General features: G+C 44.0%; 1 protein-coding gene across 2 annotated transcripts in view; it reads right to left on the reverse strand.

The window, feature by feature from the left end:
* Nucleotides 1-11: 11 nt before the first annotated feature.
* WDR26 (WD repeat domain 26) overlaps nt 12-21,397 on the reverse strand; it is a 34,153-nt gene continuing 12,767 nt past the window's right edge. Inside the window, exons 6-13 of one of the 2 annotated variants that reach the window (XM_081823021.1) lie at nt 21,142-21,298; nt 14,395-14,533; nt 10,179-10,319; nt 7,216-7,335; nt 5,346-5,491; nt 4,770-4,848; nt 4,365-4,494; nt 12-784 (exon numbers count right to left, since the gene is read on the reverse strand). In XM_081823021.1, coding sequence (XP_081679147.1) covers nt 558-784; nt 4,365-4,494; nt 4,770-4,848; nt 5,346-5,491; nt 7,216-7,335; nt 10,179-10,319; nt 14,395-14,533; nt 21,142-21,298 — 1,139 coding nt within the window. In that variant the 3' untranslated portion in view covers nt 12-557. The remainder of the gene's footprint in view (nt 785-4,364; nt 4,495-4,769; nt 4,849-5,345; nt 5,492-7,215; nt 7,336-10,178; nt 10,320-14,394; nt 14,534-21,141; nt 21,299-21,397) is intronic. The other variant, XM_081823022.1, reaches the window with a different exon arrangement.

Raw genomic sequence — 21,397 nt, forward strand, 5'->3', positions numbered from 1 at the left:
GCCCCCCCCCCCCCCCGCCACAGGACTGTGCAGGACAGCCCGGTGCGTGCCCAAGGCACAGGGCAGATCGGAGCGTCCTCTCTCCAGGTCACGCACGGTGCCCTGGGGCCAGGGGTCACACGGTGTTATGGGTGTGTGTGCTCAAGAGCAAATCGTTCTGAAGTTGTTCACATTTTGTACTATTAGCTAGTTCTCATGGGTGTGAAAATATAAAATGCTTCCTGCATCACGGAGATTTTCAAGATTTGCTGAGCTGAAAAAACTAAACAGCAACGCGGCTGTAAATGAGGTGGTGCGTTCCCATTCATCTTCCCCAATGTCACCACCACACACGTGCACACACGTGCCAAACACGCACACCCATACCACACACGCGCACATACATGTACCAGACACCCCCCCACACACCTACACCACACATGCACAGACACACACACACACACCCCCCCCTGTATGTCAGGTTACTGAAACTCCTGTGGAGAGAGTACTATCTCTAAAGCAGGGAGGAAGTAAATTCTAGCCCACACTGAAAAGTTCCCAATAGGCCGGGCCATGTGTCACCCGGAGGAAGCGCAGGGACGGTGTGCGGTGGTGTTACCTTCAATATTCTGGTGGTCTATAAAAGGTGCTGGTCCCCATATTCTAACAGTGCCATCGTCTGAGGCGCTGGCCATCATGGATGGGATCTGTGGGTTCCAGCTCACACAGTTCACTGTGCGCGTGTGCCCTGTCAGCTCCGCAATGGGCAGCTCGCTACGCTTGTGCCAGATGTAAACCTTGTGATCTGGATAAACAGGAATTCAGAGAGAGGTCAGGGCGCTGTTGTACTTCAACAAAACCAACTGATCTGAAATTTCTCATCATCACACACAGAACATAGGACTCGATTTTTAGAACTTAATATGACATGTATAGTTTAATTCCCTTATGAGAAAAGCCATTTTAACAAAACATATGGTTCCCCTGTTAAAGGTGACTGATTAGCTCTCAAGTGAAGTCTGCAGTATTCTTTAATACCCGAGAAATGGATCACAGGCAAGGTCTCTCAATGTAAACAAACGTAGGACAGAGACGATAAACGCTCTGGAAATGGGGGGTGATGGAACCGCGATGCGTCCAAATCCAACAGCAGCAATAACGCAGACGACTGCTAAACCTCTGCGGAGAGTTCACCGCGTCCTAGGTGCCAGATACATCAGTGACTGACTTACTATTTTCACCACCGCTGCCACGAGGTGGGTGCTGTGCTTCTGCCCTTCCCAGGGAAGGGGCCTGAGGCACTCGGACGACCCGTCTCACACCCGCCCTCCACCACCAGCCACCGCTAACTGTGGACACACCACCCACTCTTGGCGATCCTTCATCTGCACACAACATGGTGTGAGGGTAAAATCAGTTTGTGTACTCAAGAGTTTTGGAAAGAGCCTGGCAGAGAGTATACAGCGCACGTTACTGTAAAGAGGGACCTACGTCCAGGTGACAGTTCTCAAACAGAAGGCAGACCCTGCGTGAGTGACAGAAGCGCTCCACCTGAAGGCGAGCCGCCAACTAGCGGCCGGTGGGGGAGCTCCCGGGGGATGAGCTTCCCACCGAGCAAACCTCAGCGTGCTGAGAAGCAGCTCATTTGTGGTAAAAGAACACGTCCTGCTTTCAAAGCGTCTAACGTGAACATGAAAGGCTGGGATTCCCTCTGAGCATTGTGTGTGCGTATGGGAAGCAAAAGCTGACACACTCACTGGAGAACTGAATTATACTTTCCTAGAAGGTGTATGTTGTTCAGTCATTTTTTCCTTGCATAAAATGAAATAAGCAAAAAAAGAAAAAACCAGAGAAAGACAAAACAGATTAGCTACGCTTCCCCTTGAACTGAGGAAGTTCACAAAGTCACAGTGAAAAGTATGAATGCACCGGACACCTGCCGGCCGCCAGGGGGAGATGCTTTGTGAGCACACACCCAAGGATGGTGTCTGCTGGAGAGGCAGCAGGCCCTCGGACTCGCAGGGTCAGGGTCAGAGCCACAGGCTTGCTGACTGAGCTCTGCCGGCCGCCGCGGTCCACGGAACCCACGGCTTGTGTGGCGGTAAAAAAGAAAGCAGGGTTTTCTACACATTGCCCACACAGTGAAAAAGCTTGAGTAATGACGTAACTTTTTTGAAAACACCTCCTAGTTGCTCTATTTCATACTGGCATTCATGTATTTGGGATTTGGAAGGTTCTTAGAATATATTCCTTGCAAATAAATGACAAATGGATTAATGTGATCATTTTGGGACATAATGCATTCACTATGTCCACTTGGTGCTGAAAACATTTTTCAGAACCATTCTAAACCACCTGACTCGTGAGAATGCTCATCTCTTCACTTCATGTTTCATTTTTAGCCCAAAGAGAATATAATGTGGTTTGATTAATTAATAATGATTCATCATTAGTTCAGAGTTAGTTCGGGCTTTAAAATAAAAGGACTGACATCACTAGGGATAATGGTAGTCACATGTATTCTGAAGCACTTCTAGGGTCCATATTATGTTTAGAAAGACAGGGGAGCATAACCAAGAGGGGAAGCCCACCAGAGGCAGGGCTGAACAGAGCTTGGGAGAGAGACTGGGCAGGGGGGGTCAGCGCTAACAAGCAGGCAGACTTCATGTGCTTGGACCAGGCCAAATGAGGAGCTAGTGCAGAATGTGGGAGAAAATAATTGGAAAGATGTGAACTTCTCAAAAGTGTTACCTACAAACCAACTCTTCTCTCTTCTCAATCTTACCTGATTTTTTTTTTTTTTTTAAGATTTTATTTATTTATTTGAGAGAGAGAATGAGATAGAGAGCATGAGAGGGGGGAGGGTCAGAGAGAGAAGCAGACTCCCTGCTGAGCAGGGAGCCCGACGCGGGACTCGATCCCGGGACTCCAGGATCATGACCTGAGCCAAAGGCAGTCGCTCAACCAACTGAGCCACCCAGGCGCCCCGATTTTTTTTTTTTTTTTTTAAAGAGAGTGCATGAGTGGAGGGGAGGGGCAGACGCAGGGCAGAGAGATAAAGACTCTCAAGCAGACTCCCCGCTGAGCACAGAGCCGATCCCACGACCCTGAGCTGAAATCCAGGGTCAGATGCTTAACTGACTGAGCCACCCAGGCACCCTGACAGATGTTTTTTTTTTTTAGAGAAAGAAACAAAAGATAAATTCCTATGCTTCATATGGATCCCTAAAGGTCTTTGTCCTAATTCTTAAATACATCTTACACACAAAGGGAAAACCCGTGTTACTCTGTGATCCTCGTATCTATCGAGATCAGTTTTTTGTCGAGATAGGGGTGGTCAATACCTTGGATAATGGAACATCACCAACAGAATCCAGTTCCTTGGTCTATGCTGTAAAACTAGATTCAGTATTTTTAAAAGTGACTTAACTAATGTGCCGCTGTAGCACTTAGAGCAGTATACAGCAGGCGCTCAAGAAAAAGGTGCTGAAAGAGATTCTGCCATAATTTGCCCTTATTTATGCTTCTAGTGCCTGGAAAAGCACACTTGCTTTTAATACCTATCTGTGTTGCCTATTTTAAACAATTTTTTTTTAAAGATTACTTATCTATTTATTTGAGAGAGAGAGAGAGCGAGCGCGTGCACAAGCAGGGGGAGTGGGAGAGGGAGAAGCAGGCTTCCCGCGGAGCAGGGAGCCTGATGCGGGGCTCGATCCCAGGACTCTGGGATCATGACTTGAGCTGAAGGCAGACGCTTAACCGACTGAGCCACCCAGGCGCCCCTCTATTTTAAACAATTTCTATTTTAAATTCGACTGACCACTTTAGGAACAGGACTGCCTGGAATACTGATGTTATTAGATTAGAAAGTACGTGTATTCAGAAAGTAGTAGAGACAATTCTACAATTTCAGCTTTTCCGAGACCGTAAGAATCCTCAAATTAAATTATTCTTTTTGGCCATTAAAGAAACACTGCAGGTCCTAACCAGAGTCGAGTTTGTCTAAGTTCAGGTAAAACATTGTAATTAACCCTAACTTCATAGATCCTACGAACCTCTGCACACCATCATTAGATTAACTAAATCTTGCTTTGACGCACGCACCATGCACACCTCCCCATGGCCAGAACGGGCATGCTGATCTATGATGATCCGGAGGACTCAAAGGCATTCCAAAAAGGGGAAAAGAAAAAAAAAAAAAAAAACAACAAAAAAAACAAAAAGGGGAAAAGAACAGTGCGCCGGAGAGATAAAACTCCAACAATTGTCAATCTCACACCCTGCATTCGCCTGGAGACATGGCTACCCTCACGCACTGAGTCCATCACAGAGCTCCCCCCCGACCCCCGTCCATCCACGCGAACGACCGCGTGCACACAACTCACCCTCACTGCCACTAGCGATGAAGTCTTCATTATGGCCTCCGAAACATGAATGAATCGTATAAAACCCTTGTGTGACACCTTGATACTTTCTTACTAAAACTCTGTCTTGCAAGTCCCATAAATGAACTCCCTGTAGGCGAAAGAAAATAGATGTATTTATTCTCCCTCAAAAGAATTTTAAAAAGTAATTTGTGAATATTCCTTTGCCTGATGGAACATTTTCAATTCCTATTTACCCAAAATGGCAATGTTCTGATAAATTAATGGTTGACTCTACAAACCTAAGGACCAAACACATACAGTAAAATTAAAAAATTTGTGAAAATAATTATTTCTATATGTATACACCAAAAATCATACTAAATTTTGAACTAAGCTAAATCTTTATAATTATAATAAACTTACCTGAGTTGCTACATTTAACAAAGCTAATCGGCCATTCTTGGAAATAGTAAAAGACATAATGGGATGATCTTCTTGTACTCTGTAACCAGAAAATAATCTGTTAAAAGCAACATACTAAGACTCAAGAACAAATTATCAAAATATAAAATGTACTAGCTTAAGCACTGCAATTTTGTCTATAATCAGTATGAGAGACTGTATTTCAATTAAGGAAAAAAACGTGAGTTAATGGTTACGAAGCACCACCTGACCACCAATCTACTTTTTTTTTTTTTTTTTAAAGATTTTACTTATTTATTTGACACAGAGAGAGAGATCACAAGTAGGCAGGCAGGCAGGCAGAGGGAGAAGCAGGCTCCCCCTGAGCACGGAGCCCGATGCGGGACTTGATCCCAGGACTCTGGGATCATGACCTGAGCTGAAGGCAGACTCTTAACCGACTGAGCCACCCAGGTGCCCCCCACCAATCCATTTTAAGGTCAAACCCAAACCAAAACATAAAAACTCTTCTCAAATAGCGAGTTCCACCACACATTTTAAATAAAGTAATTATTTAAAGGATAAAAAAATAGTTACATGTTCCTATCTGTAAGGTCCTCGAAGTTGTACCCCCGGATGCGCTGGTGTGTGTCTGATGCCAGAACAGTCTTGCCGTCGCTCAAGCACCAAAGGCATTGCACTCTCACCCCTTCCCAGGAGTCAAGGAGGTTCCCATCTAAATCCTGGGGAGAAATTCACTGTGAACCCCATTATGAAACAGCGCTTGGGAAGCAAAGAACCAAAAGAATCTCTTAGCAGTATCTTTTTGTAATAAGTTTGTTTTTTCCTGCTCGACTTAATTGTTCCATAAGTGGTTTTCATCACGAAAATGTGAATATAGGTCAAATTTCATTACAACAATACCTCAGGGGGAGGGGGAGAGAATCTCTGTAAAATCGGTCTTCCCGTCAATAAGCAGCCAGGCACAGATAATGACAAAACACACAAAGAAAGAATTCCTAAGTTCTAAGTGAGGGTCTCCCTACTACTGGGAAAGAATTCAAATATTCCTTTAAAATGCGCTATACTGGGACCTGTCCTATACTATTCTGAAGCTGGGATATGGAAAAGATTACTAAAACATTACTTATAGCTTTACACAACTCAGAAACTGTTAGGGCATTTTAAAAACCATCACCAAATTTGTACTGTGTTCTACAGATCAAAGCTCTAAGGATCATTATCTTGTTGAATATGTAAAGTTCTGAGAGGCATCCCATGTCCATTCCACAGATGGGGGAGCTGCCAAATCCTGGACCCTGAAGGTGTCAACACTATAGGGGACAGTGGGGTCAGCAGAGACACACATGGGTCATCTTGCAGCCAGGGAGTCAAGAACAAACGGTTTTGTGGCTGGAAGTACAGCATGGAGACCAGCTGGACTGCATATCTGAAAGTTGCTGAGAGAGTAAATCTTAAAAGTCCTCATCACAACTGTGTACGGGAACAGCTAATTACTGTGGTTGTAATTTTCAATGCACACGGATATCAAAACGTTATGTTGTATACCTGACGCTAACATAATGTTATAGGTCAACTATACATACTCTGTTGAAATAAAGGGAAAATAAGTAAAAAATCCAAGTAGTGTATTAGCTCATGGATAGAAACTCCAGAAATAACTTTTTAAACTACTGGGAAAATCACAGGTAGATCAGTAAGGTGTGCTGAGATGACTGGGGGAAGGAAAGAACTTGTGGCTCATAACCATGCTTTGGGGACAGGACACGAGGTTCCATGAGTCCCACGGCCGGCTTACCAACAAGACACCTGTGGTCTGTACTGGGCACACAGAGGTCTCTATGACCGGTGACCTTCAGCTACATTGAATGATTTACGGGATTCATGATCTTGTTTAATTGTAATCCTAAGACCACACGTGGAAGTGCCCACTGGCAGCAAGCCGGGCCGTGACACGAGACACGGATGTTCAAGGCAGAGTCTACCTTGTCACGAGATTGGTCACCTATTCCTTATTGTCATCATCCCACCAACCCGAGATTAATGGGGCAGATACTTCAAATAAAGAGTGGAAGGTTCTCTGGTAGTGCTCATCAGCACTTTTAGTCCTCACATATTTAAGACGGTCAACTCATGAAATTCAGCACAGCTGGGATACAAATCCTAAAGCCTCAAAAGAAAGTACTATTTTCAATCCTATACATTAGAAACTTGTTTATGAGAATAAAATATTTAGTAAAATAATTTAATGTTTTACTAAACTCAAAGTCTAGGCTTGGTATAAACATTTTAAAATGGTTAAAAAAGAAAAAAACCACAGAAAGTTCTATTGGATGGTGCTTATTTAGAAAGATAGCTAAGTAGGTCTTCACAGAATATATTTCATAAAAGAATTCTTTATTTCCACAAAAGGAGCGGGCAGTGAACGGGGGCAGGAGGTACTCACACACTGGTAGAACTGGCCGCGCTGACCTCCAGTTACGAAGCGCTTCCCATCCGGATTCCAAGCCACACTCGTCAAACTGTCCTCATGAGACTGGCTCATTTTTGTCCTTAGCTCTCCCGTCTACAAAGAAATAAAACTGTGGCTAACACCTTCAAGATAGGCTTCTAAAGGGAATGTATAAAGAAAAAAAAGTAGTAACTTGGGTATCAGGTTAGTTTGGTATTCCTAATTAGAGAAATGAACTGTTCTAACTGGCCTTACAAAAAACCAACCAACCAACCAACAAGACTGCAGCGCTCCGGAGAGGAATGAAGAACTAGAAGAACCGGGAGCTGAACAACACAGCACAGATGACCCCAACAATAGGTCTGATGAGATAAACTCTTAATAAAACTCTCATCTTCAATGACGTTTATAAATGAAATCATATTTTCCCCAAGTAAAAGGAGGAGAAGCTCAGTGCTACAGGTACTACTCCCTTGAGTTCCCATTTCTCCTCAGTCCATAGTTCTTGGCAAATTTTATTCTAAAACCGTCAAAACTGCAGTTAGCAGTTCCTCAAGAACATGATTAATGGACAGAAAGAGTAGGGCCCCTGAACTAAGGTAAGGGTGCAGCAGTTCTCAATTATGTGAAATTTCCTATTTGAGATGCTAAAAATGTAGTAAGGAAGATGGAAGAGAGAAATGAAAACTATTTTTCTAGTATCTAATTTTCTCTCAACTGAAAGTACAGGAAAGAGGGACTTTTGTACTGTTTAGCATAGCCATTTTACAGGATTCCCAAGTCAGAAAGACTATTTACTGGTTATGACCCTAAGCTATCCTCCTGTTATTTTTTTCTAAGTTATTGAACTTAGAAGGTAGACACATACCATTTAATCTAGTCTTGATTCCATTTTGTTCATGGATTAGAAACAGGCTCTGAGAGATAACAGCTGCCCTTGGTATAATAAAAAGTACATGGGCATAATTTTCCTGTGAGAAATGGGTAATCAAAAGCAGGAAAAAAAAAAAGTGAAAACAAAAGTGTATGATCAGGGAACAGGGCCAAGTACTAAAAGCAAAGAGGGCACAAAAATAGAAAGCCAGAGGTCTCCCTTTATACTGGAAAAAAAATCAGCAATTTTAAAACCTTCCCCCATACTGCTAATAGGTCTCGCTGATTTATCTTTTTTGGGTTGCCAAACAGTTAAAAGTTCAGAATCCCAAGTACACATGCAGTGGCTGAATCCTCTGCATGTTGTGCTCACACAAGTTCATACACTAAGTGCTGAGGCAGATCTTTTCTTCTGCTGCGCAGAGGACGGTGGGTGTATGAGGGAGTCTATCATTAGGAAACTACCTCACAATATAAGGAACAATGTGCAAACTGACTAAAAACCAAGTCTGTAAGGTAATGCACAAATAGTTCAGCCACAACACCCTCTAACTGTCCAGAAACTCAGAATTGACACAAAGGAAGACTACAGCCACCATCAATTCCCAGTCCACTACTGGACGATTAGGACTCCATACGTCTTCTCTTTGAGGGGAAAAAAAACCCCAAAAAAACCCATTTTGTCTTTTAGGTCAGATTCATTCCAGTCTATTCTAGTGCGAGAAAGCCGTCTCTTCTCTTCTGGGCTTTGCCGCCCCACCCCCCGCCGCCCCACCCCCCCGCACCCAATCACAAACACCAATGACACACTGGTTTGATGAAAATGGCCTAAAGACATCTGGGGAGCAACTGGGAATTTTAGTTATGACACGAACATTAGATATTAGAGAATGATAGCTAACGTTCCTGAATAAGATGAGGACGTGTTATATGAGGGAATGTTACTTTCTAGAAGATACATGCTTAAGTATTTGGTATAAAACATCGCATCTGTAATTTCCTTCCAAATGTTTTGGACGTGGATGTCTGTGTACGCACGTCTACATGTGTGCATGCGTGTGTCCACATAAAATATACAGAATGTTCATCGCTGCATCCGAGGTGGTGGGCAAGGGTCACCAATGTACTCCTCCACTTTCCTTAGTATTTGACAACTCTCCTAATGAAAAGCTGGGGTTGAAACATAAGTAGTAAGTGGGCGTAAGAAGACCCTACTGTGTGACAGCAGGGCAGGGATTATGGCGTATCGCCCTCAGGTGTGTCTCAGTATTCGCTCTGCCCTCTGCACACTTGTGCAGTTTTAGCTCCACTCTCTCAGTAAAAACCGACTCATGTACGGGTCCCCGAACTCACAGTCCTAGCCCTTCAGCGCACACTGGTATACTCAGGCCACAGCCGCGACCATAACCTCGCCTCGGGGCAGAAAAATGAAAAGAACAGCATCTAACCAGCCTTCTTTTCTTACGGAAGGAAGTTAAAAAAAAATTTTAAATTGGAACTATAAGGTCTCCAAAATAGTACAAAAATAATGGAACTTAATGCAAATTTTTGTAAAAAGAAAAAAAAAAGGGACCCTGGATAAAGGTCAAGTTTTGGTTTAGAAACAGTAACAGAGTCCTTATTAAAGTACTGAGACATTACTTTTCCTAAACTAGATCAGCGTATTAAACACAGTAAGGAGAGGATGATATGACCGCCACCAGAACGAGAGATCTCGTTCCCTGCAGATGTTTGCAGACTTGAAAGGTTAAGTTTCACGTACAATCATCAAACTGTGAAACCACCATAAAATCTTCTCGGAGGTAAAAGTGCCACGGTAAATAGTATGAATTCTGCAGTACAAAGCACAACATTACTGAAAATACTCTTTTGTCCTTCTTTTAAATACTCTATTGTGCTCAGCCTGATAGTTAAGTTGCTAAGCGTGGACACCTGGGCTCCATTCGCTGAATTCTCTTTTATGAGGGACACACTCTGGTCACTGTGGCTGAGTGGCTGTGTTCTGGCGAGAATCAAGCTATACGGAGTGCGTGCAGGACGGCCACGCTGTACTGAAAGGCTCAAGCAAGGACGAACGTGCTCACCTGTACATTCCAAAGCCAGAGCTCAGAGCAGTCGTCTGGGCCACAAGCAACAAGGTAGCTGTCGTCCGGACTCCACGCGATGTAGGAGACGCCGTAAGCATGTCCTTCTAAGGTTTTAAGCAGTTTTAGCAGGTGTGTATCCTAGGAGGGAAAGAGACCACTTGGTTAGAGTCCTCAAAGTCCATGGTTTTCTGGCATCAGAACTGAAATAGCTGCGAGGATATACGTTGATGATGTAATGAAATCTGAGGTTTTCACAGATTTCACCAATTTCCACCTGACCTGAAGCCCCAACAGTGTGCTTCATAAAGCCTCGCTCACACTGCAACACCTAGTAGGCACCTACTCCACACCAGGCCCGGTGTGCCGGATGTGACGTAAAGACAACACAGGCTTCGTGCCTGTGAGGCTTCTCAGGAAACTGAAAGCAGGGGTACCAAGAGTGACCTCTTACTTATTTTTGAAAACAGCCTAACTTACGCACCATAAAGTTCACCCTTCAAAGTGTGCAATCCCGTGACCTTGAGTGTTCTTTGCCCCACAAAGAAAGCCCACACTGGTTAGCAGTGACTTCACAACCCCCACACCCCTTCCTCCATGGATTCGCCTATTCCGGACATTTCACACACGGCATCCTACCCCAGGGGGGTGTTCTGTAACTGCCTTCTCTAGCTCAGTGGAATGTTGCCGGGCTTCACCCGCTCTAGCGTGTGTATCTTACTCCTTTTTGTTGGTTGACAGTCCGTTTTATGGAAATACCCTATTTTGTTCATCCACTCAGCAGCCAGTGAACGTCTGGCCTGTCTCCAGCTAGGACTACAGACAAGTTTTTGCGCAGATCTGTGTTTCTGCTTCCTTTGGGGACACACGCTGGAGCGGAGCTGCCAACTCTAGGTCTCCTGAGCGTCCGCACCATGCCCCCTTCTCACCAGCAGCACTGCGGCTTCGTGCTCCTCAGTAAGAGCACCGGTCGCCAACAGTACCTCAGCCCAGTCTCATAACCTGAAGGTCAAGTGTTCCTCCCCCGCCCCACATGACAGGGAAGGAGACGGAGTCTGCCATGGTGAGAGGCAGCGAGGGCTGCGCCTGGGCTGCTGGCCTCTCACGAAAGTGGACACCTTTGCTTGAGGCTAAGGGGTGCAATTTTACCCTGTGAGTGGTGAGCTGCTCAAGATTTTTAAGCTGGTGAGTACATAACAGAGTATTTGGTTTTAGGAGGAGAACTTGCACGACAATGTGGAAGATGAATCAGAATGAACAGACGGGGGGACACGGACACCCCTAAAGAGCCAAAAAGAGCCATTAGAGTTAAGACAAGAAACGAGGTCCAAAACTAACACGGTCTGCGCTGACAGACGTCAGATCAGAATGTACTTGGAACATAAAGTACGTATGACAGGAGGAGACAAGAAATGTCCAAAGACAACCTGCAGGTTTCTGTATGGGGTAAGGACGGATGTGCACAGGAAACAGAGCAAGAGGGATTTGGCTGCAGGTGGCAAAAAGTGATGAGTTAAGTGTTAGACTTTGGTCAAAGAATGACTGAGACCAGTACCGGGCCTGTGGAATTCTACTGGCGAGGACTCGGAAGCAATTAAAAATGGGTCTGGAGGGGCGCCTGGGTGGTTCAGTCAGTTGGGCATCTGACTTTGGCTCAGGTGGTGATCCTGGGGTCCTGGGATGGAGCCCCGAGTTGGGCTCTGTGCTGAGACGGGAGTTTGCTTCTCCCCGCCCCTGCCCCACTCGTGCTCTCTTTCTTCCTCAAATAAATAAAATCTTAAAAAAAAAAGAGAGAGAGAGAGAAATGGGTCTGGAACTCCTCTGATAAAACTAGATTGGGAATTTTTTTTTTTGCCAGAAATGTCAATGACAAATGGATATGGTACCTCGTTTCTTCACCGGACCTTACGTTTATCATTTATTCCATTACTTAGCCCATCTGCCATGTCTGACAAAAACTAGCTACCACTACCACTACTTCTGGGTCGTCCCTGGGAGAAGGCTAACAGGTGGGGCTGTTCGTGCCAGAGCATGGCACCGATGGCCACAGACCGGCGTAACTTAACAGGCCGTTCGGGCTTTTGGATGGGCGCAATCACAGTGGTGCTTTGGATCCACACAAACAGTTTCTTCTAAACTGAATATAAACTACTTCAGAAGTATTTAACTAAAACACTAATTGTTTCAGCACATTAATATAATCCTGTAAAAAAATAAAATTGAAAATAAATGGGGATATGAATGCTAGATCTTTACAAGTAGTGTCTCTACCCTAACCTAGCTCAAGTGGAAATACCATGTTCATGGAATCCACTCAACTGTGCTCAGATTTTGGGTTGGGAATGGGTAAAAATGTTTTTTTGGGGGCAAAGGTAAGAAAACCTGTTAAAAGAAACCAGGCATTGGGATCACATCACATTAGGTGTGGAGCCTAACGCGGGGCTCCATCTCACGACCCTGAGATCTGACCTGAGCCGAAGTCAAGAGTCAGATGCTTAACCAACTGAGCCACCAGGTGTGTCAATCACCTCAAATCTTAAGGTCCTTCTCCACGTATTCTATTTTCTATCCATTAAAAAATATACACACAAAACACATACTCAAAAATATCCCCAATTTTAAGTTTTTCAAATAGTATTTGACATAATAAAATGCTATCATACTATACTCTAAAGTCCATGGCATCTCAGACTGGAATGAAAGCATTAACCCTGCGTTTCCCAAGCTAATCTGGCCACAAAAGCCCTTTACACGTAACACCTATTCTGACAAAAGCACTCTGGTCTAAACTCCTTAGCCAAGTATACAAGATCCTCTCCTTGACTGGCGGCTACCAACTCCACTAACCTCACCTCCCACTCTGCAGTGTAACCTCTTCTCTGGGACTGCCCAAACCCCAGCCACCTTTTCCTTTTCCATGTGTCCTGCAGGGGCCAGTAGAAACTGGTTTTGCCTCGATAACGGTTCACTCTTTCTTCTGCTAGGACTCACTTGTCCTACTTTCCAGTTCCAGGGGGGTTTCTCCTTTGAGCCCCTGTGGCACCCACCACGGAACAATTACATGGTACTATCATGAGCTCATGGTGAGGCTGCAAATAAGCTCAATAAATGTGTGCTAAATGAAGGGCACCGTTACATACTGCTGCCAAAAGGAATCGTAATAAAGCATAGTTTTTTTTTTTTTTTAAAGATATTAACTATTTGACAGAGAGAGATCGAGAGCACAAGCAGGGGGAGCAGCAGAGGGAGAGGAGAAGCAGGCTCCCCACCGAGCAGGAAGCACGATGCAGGACTCAATCCCAGGACCCCGGGATCATGACCTGAGCCGAAGGCAGATGCTTAACCATCTGAGCCACCCAGGCGCCCTGCCCCGGATTCTTTTTTTTAAAAAATATTTCCTTCTGTGGTCCGTTTTCTCTATTTTTTTTTGATGTAAAAGTCCACAACTTTATTTGGGACTAATATCATATTCTATTTCTAAATTTTAAAGTAAGATTATTTAGTTATGATTTAAACCAAACATTTCTCCTTAACCTATGTAGAGGCATGTATTTCTTTTGATAGGTCAATAAATGTTCCATTGGCCAAAAGAAACAAATACTTATTTCTACAAATCTCTAAGTCATCTTGTTATAAACAAAGACAAAAATCTGATTTTAGAGAGAACTCAGAATTTTACATCCAGAATACAGTACTTTTTGTACGTAAGGTGGAGGGAGTGTTTAACAGAAGTTCCACAAATCACACAAGACAATGAAAGATTTCAGAAGGCAAAATGGTAATGAGTCTTTCCTAACTTGTGACAGAATGGTAAACTGAATATTAACAAAGATAAAACGGGCAAGGGGCATGAAGAGTAGCAGGTCTGGAGTACTATTCCCGGATTTGAGTCTTAACTCTGCCACTTACTAGCTCTGAGAGCCTGGGCACTTAATGTCTACCTCAGTTTCCTGATCTGAAAACAAGAGATGTGAGTGTCCCACAGAGTTATTCTGAGGAATAAACCAGCACACACTCTATATATCTACATATACCATCTAGAAAACACAGGAGGAGGTAAAACATGACAAAAATGACAGAGAAATGCTCTTAGGAAAGAACACGTTTATATATGCACCCTTAAAACATATGTAATTAGATGACGAATTACCTTTTTGTAGTCTACACACACACACACACACACACACACACACACACACACACACACAGTACATACCGGATCAACTTGCCATATGATAACTGTGGTATCTTTCGATCCTGTGGCTAGTTTAGTGCCGTCATTGGAGAATTTACAGAACCACACTTCATTACAATGCTCCGTAAGTATCTGCTGAGTATAACATGGGAACTGCCTCCTAAAACAAAGAAGTTCACACATAATTATTCTTCCAAAATAGAGTAATCTAATAATGAAAAAGGTGAAACAAGTGATAAAACTTCTTTGGATATAAAAACTTCAAAAATAAGATAGGAATGCCTTTGCAGATCTCAATCATGTTTACAGTGGTATGTTGAAAAAAGATTATTACAACATTAGTCAAGGCAATCTCTGGGGAAGTCAGTGATCTGAAGTCGACTTCAGGGTACCATTTATTCTTTTCCCCTTTCTCAAGATTAAACAAGAGTAAAAGTATGTGTCCATCATAGAATTTTTTGGTCTGATTAAGTCAATTCATATAAATAAAAATTAACAATCAGGATTTTGAGTTTGTGTAAGTTGGCTGGCATCATGAGGAATGTGCATTTTTATTTACATAAAAGGAACTTGATGTATCAACAAAAAGAGACGAGGCACCGCAGTCAGGCAAGCTTGGGTCACAAGCTTTCATGTCTCCGGCAAGTCATTTCACTCCTTTGAGCCTCACTCAGTTCCTTCATCTAGAAAAGGACATTAATATACACCTAACAGGGTTCTTCTCAGGACGAGAAAAACATCTATAATTCCTGGAACGCAATAGATACAAGTGATTACTGAGATATTTTGGGGACACCAGAGAAGGTGCAATAGAGGGAAGGGGCTGCAGTGGCTAAGAATAAAGCCTTAAGAACAGGGGCAGCAGAGTGAGGGAGACCAGGTTCAAGTCCTGGCTCAGCCGTTTTCTAGGTCATTTCCCAGAAACCGGTAAACTCGTTTAATCCAAGTCTCAAGTTTTCCAACCATAAACTAAAGACAACGGTAGCTGCCTTATGGAATTTTTTATACGAGGATGACATACAAGAATGAGATGATGAGGGTGCCTGGGTGGCTCAGTTGTTAAGTGTCCGCCTTCAGCTCAGGTCATGATCCCGGGGTCCTGGGATCGAGCCCCGCATCGGGCTCCCTGCTCAGCAGGAAGTCTGCTTCTCCCTCTTCCTCTGCCCCTCCCCCCTGCTCTCTCTGTCAAATAAATAAAATCTTAAAAAAAAAAAAAAGAATGAGATGATGAAGGTGGAGCATTCACATGGAGCCCAACACATGGCTGGCTGGCACTTCCTCAGTGGCAACTACTACTATAGATTAAGGGCAAAGAACTCTACGACTTCCGACTTTGAGAGGAAAGGTAATCACAAGAGTGACTGAGCCCAGGAAGCACTTTTCAAACCATGTGTAAACTGTCTAACCCAGAAGCCCTGGCCACGTGTGGCTGCTCAGCACTTGAAATGTGGCTAGGACACCTGAAGAACTGGACTTTTAAATGTAATTTTAGTTTCTTTACATTTAAATTTAAATGGCCACATGTAATCAGTGGCTACTTTTTGGGTAGTATACACTCTATTAGAGTCTCTGTAAGATTATAAAAGAGTTATTTAAACATTAGCGGATAAAATTTTCTTTTCTTTCTTTGGGGGGGAGGGGGTGAGGCAGAGAGAATCGCAAGCAGACTCTGCGCTGAGCGTGAAGCCCGACGTGGGGCTCGATCTCACGACCCCGGGATCATGACCTGAGCCAAAACCAAGAATTAGAAGTTCAACTGACTGTGCCACCCAGGCACCCCATAAATGTTTCTCTTTTTAGCTGAAGTTCAGTTGACATGTAACAGTAAATGGGTTTCAGCTGTACAACGGTGACTACCACTATGTACACAGTGGTAGTCCACCAAAACATCCACCGCAAGTGTGTCACAATATCACTGACTAGATACCTACTCCTCATCCCCAGGACTTGATGAACTTTTAAGTCTGTCCTGAAAAATGGTCTTCCCTAGTTTTTCCCCAACCAATCTATAATTTAAAAATGTATTTTATCAATTCACCAGCCCGATAATATATATATTTAAAACTAAATTAACATTCTTTATCTGGCACACACAGAATCTACCTTAGCACTTGGCTATTTGGAGGCTGCTTTAAATTTTCAGATTGTCTAAAAATTGCTTTAATTTAATTTTTAAAAGATTTTATTTATTTGACAGAGAAAGACACAGCGAGAGAGGGAACACAAGCAGGGGGAGTGGGAGAGGGAGAAACAGGCTTCCCGCTGAGCAGGGAGCCTGATGCAAGGCTCCATCCCAGGACCCTGGGGTCACAACCTGAGCCAAAGGCAGACACTTAACGACTGAGCCACCCAGGCGCCCCTAAAAATTGCTTTAATTTTAAATTATTATTCTGTATGTGAACTTAAACAGAATTGATACCAGCTGACATTTATTAAGCACTTACTAGATGCCGAGCACTGTGCTACATGTTTATAAAAAGTATTGCTAATTCTCAAAACTAACTTGCAAGGCAAGTAATATCTCCAACTTCATGAGGCTTGAAGAGGGCACGTAACTTAACAAATCATAAACTGGTAACTGAATTAGGTTTAAACATATGGCTGACTCTGCAACACCAGTTTTCTTTCAAATATCATTTTTTTTAAACTGCATTTTTCAAGACACTGTTAGATAAAATTCCAGTCAAATAAGTACTTCCAATATCAACAATGTTTCCCTGCCTCTTATAGGCAGTAATCAATAATGATGTCTTTTACGGAGAAACACTTAGGCACAAAATACACAATAATTCAAATGGGTAAAACGGATCATGAATGAAAAACAGATCTAAAATCAGAGTAGCAAAATGTCCTTAAGGAAGGACCATTTCATAATCAGAATTTAGGGCACAAATCATCTAGTCTACTGACAATCAGTTGTAACTGAAAGTCATTAAAGGGGTATTTAAATTAACATTATTTTTAGTATTAAGTCTTTGAAAAAGACTAACAGCCCTAGTTTATTAAAATCCTAATTTTAGATGTATACAAGTGAAAGCTGATGACTGTTTTCAAGTAAATTTGAAATTTAAGATGGTGTTAAAAATATCAGTACCTTCCCAAATAAAATTGAATAGTGTAATATTTTCATTAAACTGAATCCTAACATTTTAAGTTTCCATAAATATCTCCTAACAATCCTTTACTAAAAAATGAATACTTATAAAGTTACCTATGGAAACATCCTTCCACTGGTTGCTGGTGAAAAAAACTCCATAAATTTAACCAAATATATGTATACACTGTGAAAAATACAAATAATACACAATCTAATGAAAACCCTTCCGTGCTGATTAGGGTTTTAAAAAAAGTTACAGTTCACTTATTCATAATCAATTCTCTATTCTTCAGAGAGAAGAGAGAAAACTTGGTATTTAGATTTCAATGCTAAGAATTACTTTCGAAAACAGAGTTTTCTAGTTTCAATGCTAATCTAATTTCTACGAGGCAGTAAAGCAGATAATAAAACAGATCAACTTTTCTTTTGACGATCCCTAGATGAAAGGGGAATACTAGGAATTAAATCACGTTCAGGTTTTCTCTTCCTAGTTCAGCAACATCTGTAAAGACTGTGGACACTGGCTTCTTGCCCGACGCATCCCTCCTCAGTGTCTGACTCTGATGGGCTGCTTGGACAGGCTGGGGAGATGGCAGCCCCTCGCGGAGACTGGGAATTCAAGAGGAAAAGCAGACTCTGCGGGGACAGTGAGAGTGGAGGGGAGTTCTACTTCTGACAGGTTGCCTGAAAGGTACTCGAGCAACACACACAGGTATGAAGGTCGAAGGCTTAGGAGATCAATCCTGCGACTCTAGCCCAGACCTGGCCGCCATCAGAACCTAAAGGAGGGGGGTGGGAAGACAAAGAAATCTTCTGGAACACACCCTTATTAAAGGGACAGGGACAGGGGAGGAGCCTAAGGAGCAGCCAACAGTGAAACAGAGTCTGCAATGTTTTTGAAGTCAAAGGAACAGTTTCAAGGCAAACTAGTCAAATGCTATAGAAAGGTCTAGATGTAGGCTGGAGAGCAGTCACTGGATTTAATCAAGTTGTTCCTCACCGACACCAGCAACAGCTGTGGTGTTGTGTTGGCTGCAGAAATCTGAAGAGTGAAGGACACAGTACTGTGAATGCGCAGAAGGGTGTTACTTTAAGCAGCAACCTCTAAGGCAGGTGTGTGTGCGTGTGCGCGCACACGTGAGTGTAGCAGTGGTTAGGAGAAGCACAGAGTCAAAGTTTTGTTCTGTTTTTAAAAGACTATGGGGAAGGGGCGCCTGGGTGGCTCAGTCGGTTGAGCGACTGCCTTCGGCTCAGGTCATGATCCCAGGATCCTGGGATCGAGTCCCGCATCGGGCTCCCGGCTCGGCGGGGAGCCTGCTTCTCCCTCTGACCCTCCCCCCTCTCATGCTGTTTCTCTCTCGCTCGTTCTCTAATAAATAAATAAATAAAATTAAAAAAAAAAAAAAAAGACTATGGGGAAGACCCGTCCATCAGTGGTTAGTTCTGAAGAGCATGAACTTTTGTTCCTATGCAAACTTCAGGAGTGCTTTCTACGCAGCTTTACAGGAGAGGCTGATCCCTGTTCTGAGGGAGAAAAAGTCAGACTAAACATTCGCCATCATTTCCTTTCACAGGTACTGTAATAGAAATCAAGGCACTTAGGAAATACGGAGGTCACATTCTCCTAGATTTCAGTTTCCACTGACACCTCCTGAACCATCAAGTCTACCCTAGATACTGTTCAGGGCATTCCACCAGCAACACATTCACAAACCAAAAAATGGTTTGGGTTCCCGTCTGCCTTAATTTTAACATTAGTCTCAAATTCCCCAGAAGAGCCGTAAAGGATGAAACCATATACCCTTTTAATCTACTATCTTCTACCTCTATTCAACTCAAATGAAAAAGTTTAAAAATTCTGATAATATCAGAACAAAATCAAAAATGGTAAAAAGGAAAAGGATTTCTAATCACTTTGTTTTAGAACATTTAAGACACACACCATGTATTATCCAGTACATTAAGATGAATGGCACTTAAGTCACTTAAAGCCAACAGCTCAATCATCCTCAGGTTTTCACTGCATTTGGGGAGGGAGAGGTGAGAACTCAACCATATGTGAAGCAGTTTACACGCACCTCCTCGCCGTCACCTCCGGTCACAACGCGCACGCACGGCTTGCCTGACGCGCACCTCCTCGCCGTCACCTCCAGTCAGCGCACATGCACGGCTCGCCTGATGCGCACCTCCTTGCTGTCACCTCCAGTCAGCGCACACGCACGGCTCGGCTGACGCGTACCTCCCTGCCGTCACCTCCGGTCACAGCGTACACTCTTGGCACGCCTGACGCGCACCTCCTCGCCGTCACCTCTGGTCACAGCGCACACGCACGGCTCGCCTGACACGCACCTCCCTGCCGTCACCTCTGGTCACAGCATACCCTCACAGCTCTCCTGACGCGCACCTCCTCGCTGTCACCTCCGGTCACAGCGCACACGCACGACTCACCTGACGCACACCTCCCCACCGTCACCTCCCATCACAGCACACACACACGGCTCGCCTGACACGCACGGCTCTCCTGACGCGCACCTCCCCGCCGTCACCTCCGGTCACAGCATACCCTCACAGCTCTCCTGACGCGCACCTCCTCGCTGTCACCTCCCATCACAGCGCACACACACGGCACGCCTGACGCGCTCCTCCTCGCCGTCACCTCTGGTCACAGCGCACACGCACGGCACGCCTGACGCGCACCTCCTCGCCGTCACCTCCGGTCACAGCGCACACGCACGGCACGCCTGACGCGCTCCTCCTCGCCGTCACCTCCGGTCACAGCGCACACGCACGGCACGCCTGACGCGCACCTCCCCGCCGTCACCTCCAGTCACAGCGCCCACGCACAAAACATCCACAGCTGTTCCCAAAGCCCACGCATGGTCTACACATTGGCCCTGCCTCCCCACACCACTTCCAGTATTTCGTCAGTGATCTTTGCTAAAGAAACTGGGCATGGGTACTATAGCTGTTCATGTGTGGTTCACCAAACCCAAATCATTTCCCTCCTGAAATTTGAAAGATTTCAGAATTAATTTTTCAGTATCTTAAAAATTAAAGTTCTGCTTTAGTTTTGGAGATCGTTGTTAAAATAGCAGGAACATTTCCACTCAAACTACTCCTAATATCTAAAATCGAGCTGAATTATGGACATGGACAGATATAATAACAAAATCCAAACCAGAAAGTTAATGCCTGTTTTTCTAACCATTTTTTGTTTAGAGGCCAGGTTCTACTAAAAAGCAGAACTTCCATTATGGACCAAGTATTTCCATGATATTTATGGGCAGAAAATAATTGAGGCCATTGTTAAAACAGCCATAACATCCAGAAAAAGTCCCTCCGTGCTGTCTGGCATCCAAGGACAGCAGACCCTCCGGTCGCCGGCATCCCCACCCAACACCACCCAAAAGCCCTTATGAAGATGGCAGGACAGATAAAATGACCAACCGACACCCAGACAAGCTTCCCAGTTTCCCTTCTCGAGATGCGGGTTCCCTATGCAAACACGTGCAAATGTCTCTTAAAGTGTCCACTTCAGTAGGTTCTAGCTCCGCTCGGGAACTTAATCAGACACCAATGGTTTCACGGTGACAGGAGAAAGCCCCCAAAAGAAAACGTTTTAACCAAGTTCCTACTGAGTCTGTAAAAGTAGAAGAAGTTTTGTCTCTTACCTACTACAAACATGATCTATTAGCAGAGACACAGAATCTAGGTTATTATCGAGTTTGGTGTTGTGATATAGGCACCGATCCCTCTGTAATTCCACTGCCTGCCGCAGGAGAGTCTGTAAACGCCGTGGGGGAAGCATCACTGATGGCGGCAAATACGCTGTAAAACAAGACAGTTTTAAAGAGAGAAATAACAACAAACGTTAAAATACCAAGACAGTATAACCTTTAAGACACTTGCCCCCCTTCTGTTGCACCT

Source organism: Leptonychotes weddellii, chromosome 6 (assembly GCF_054177405.1).
Source record: "Leptonychotes weddellii isolate Sample4059 chromosome 6, ASM5417740v2, whole genome shotgun sequence".
Lineage (NCBI taxonomy): Eukaryota > Metazoa > Chordata > Mammalia > Carnivora > Phocidae > Leptonychotes > Leptonychotes weddellii.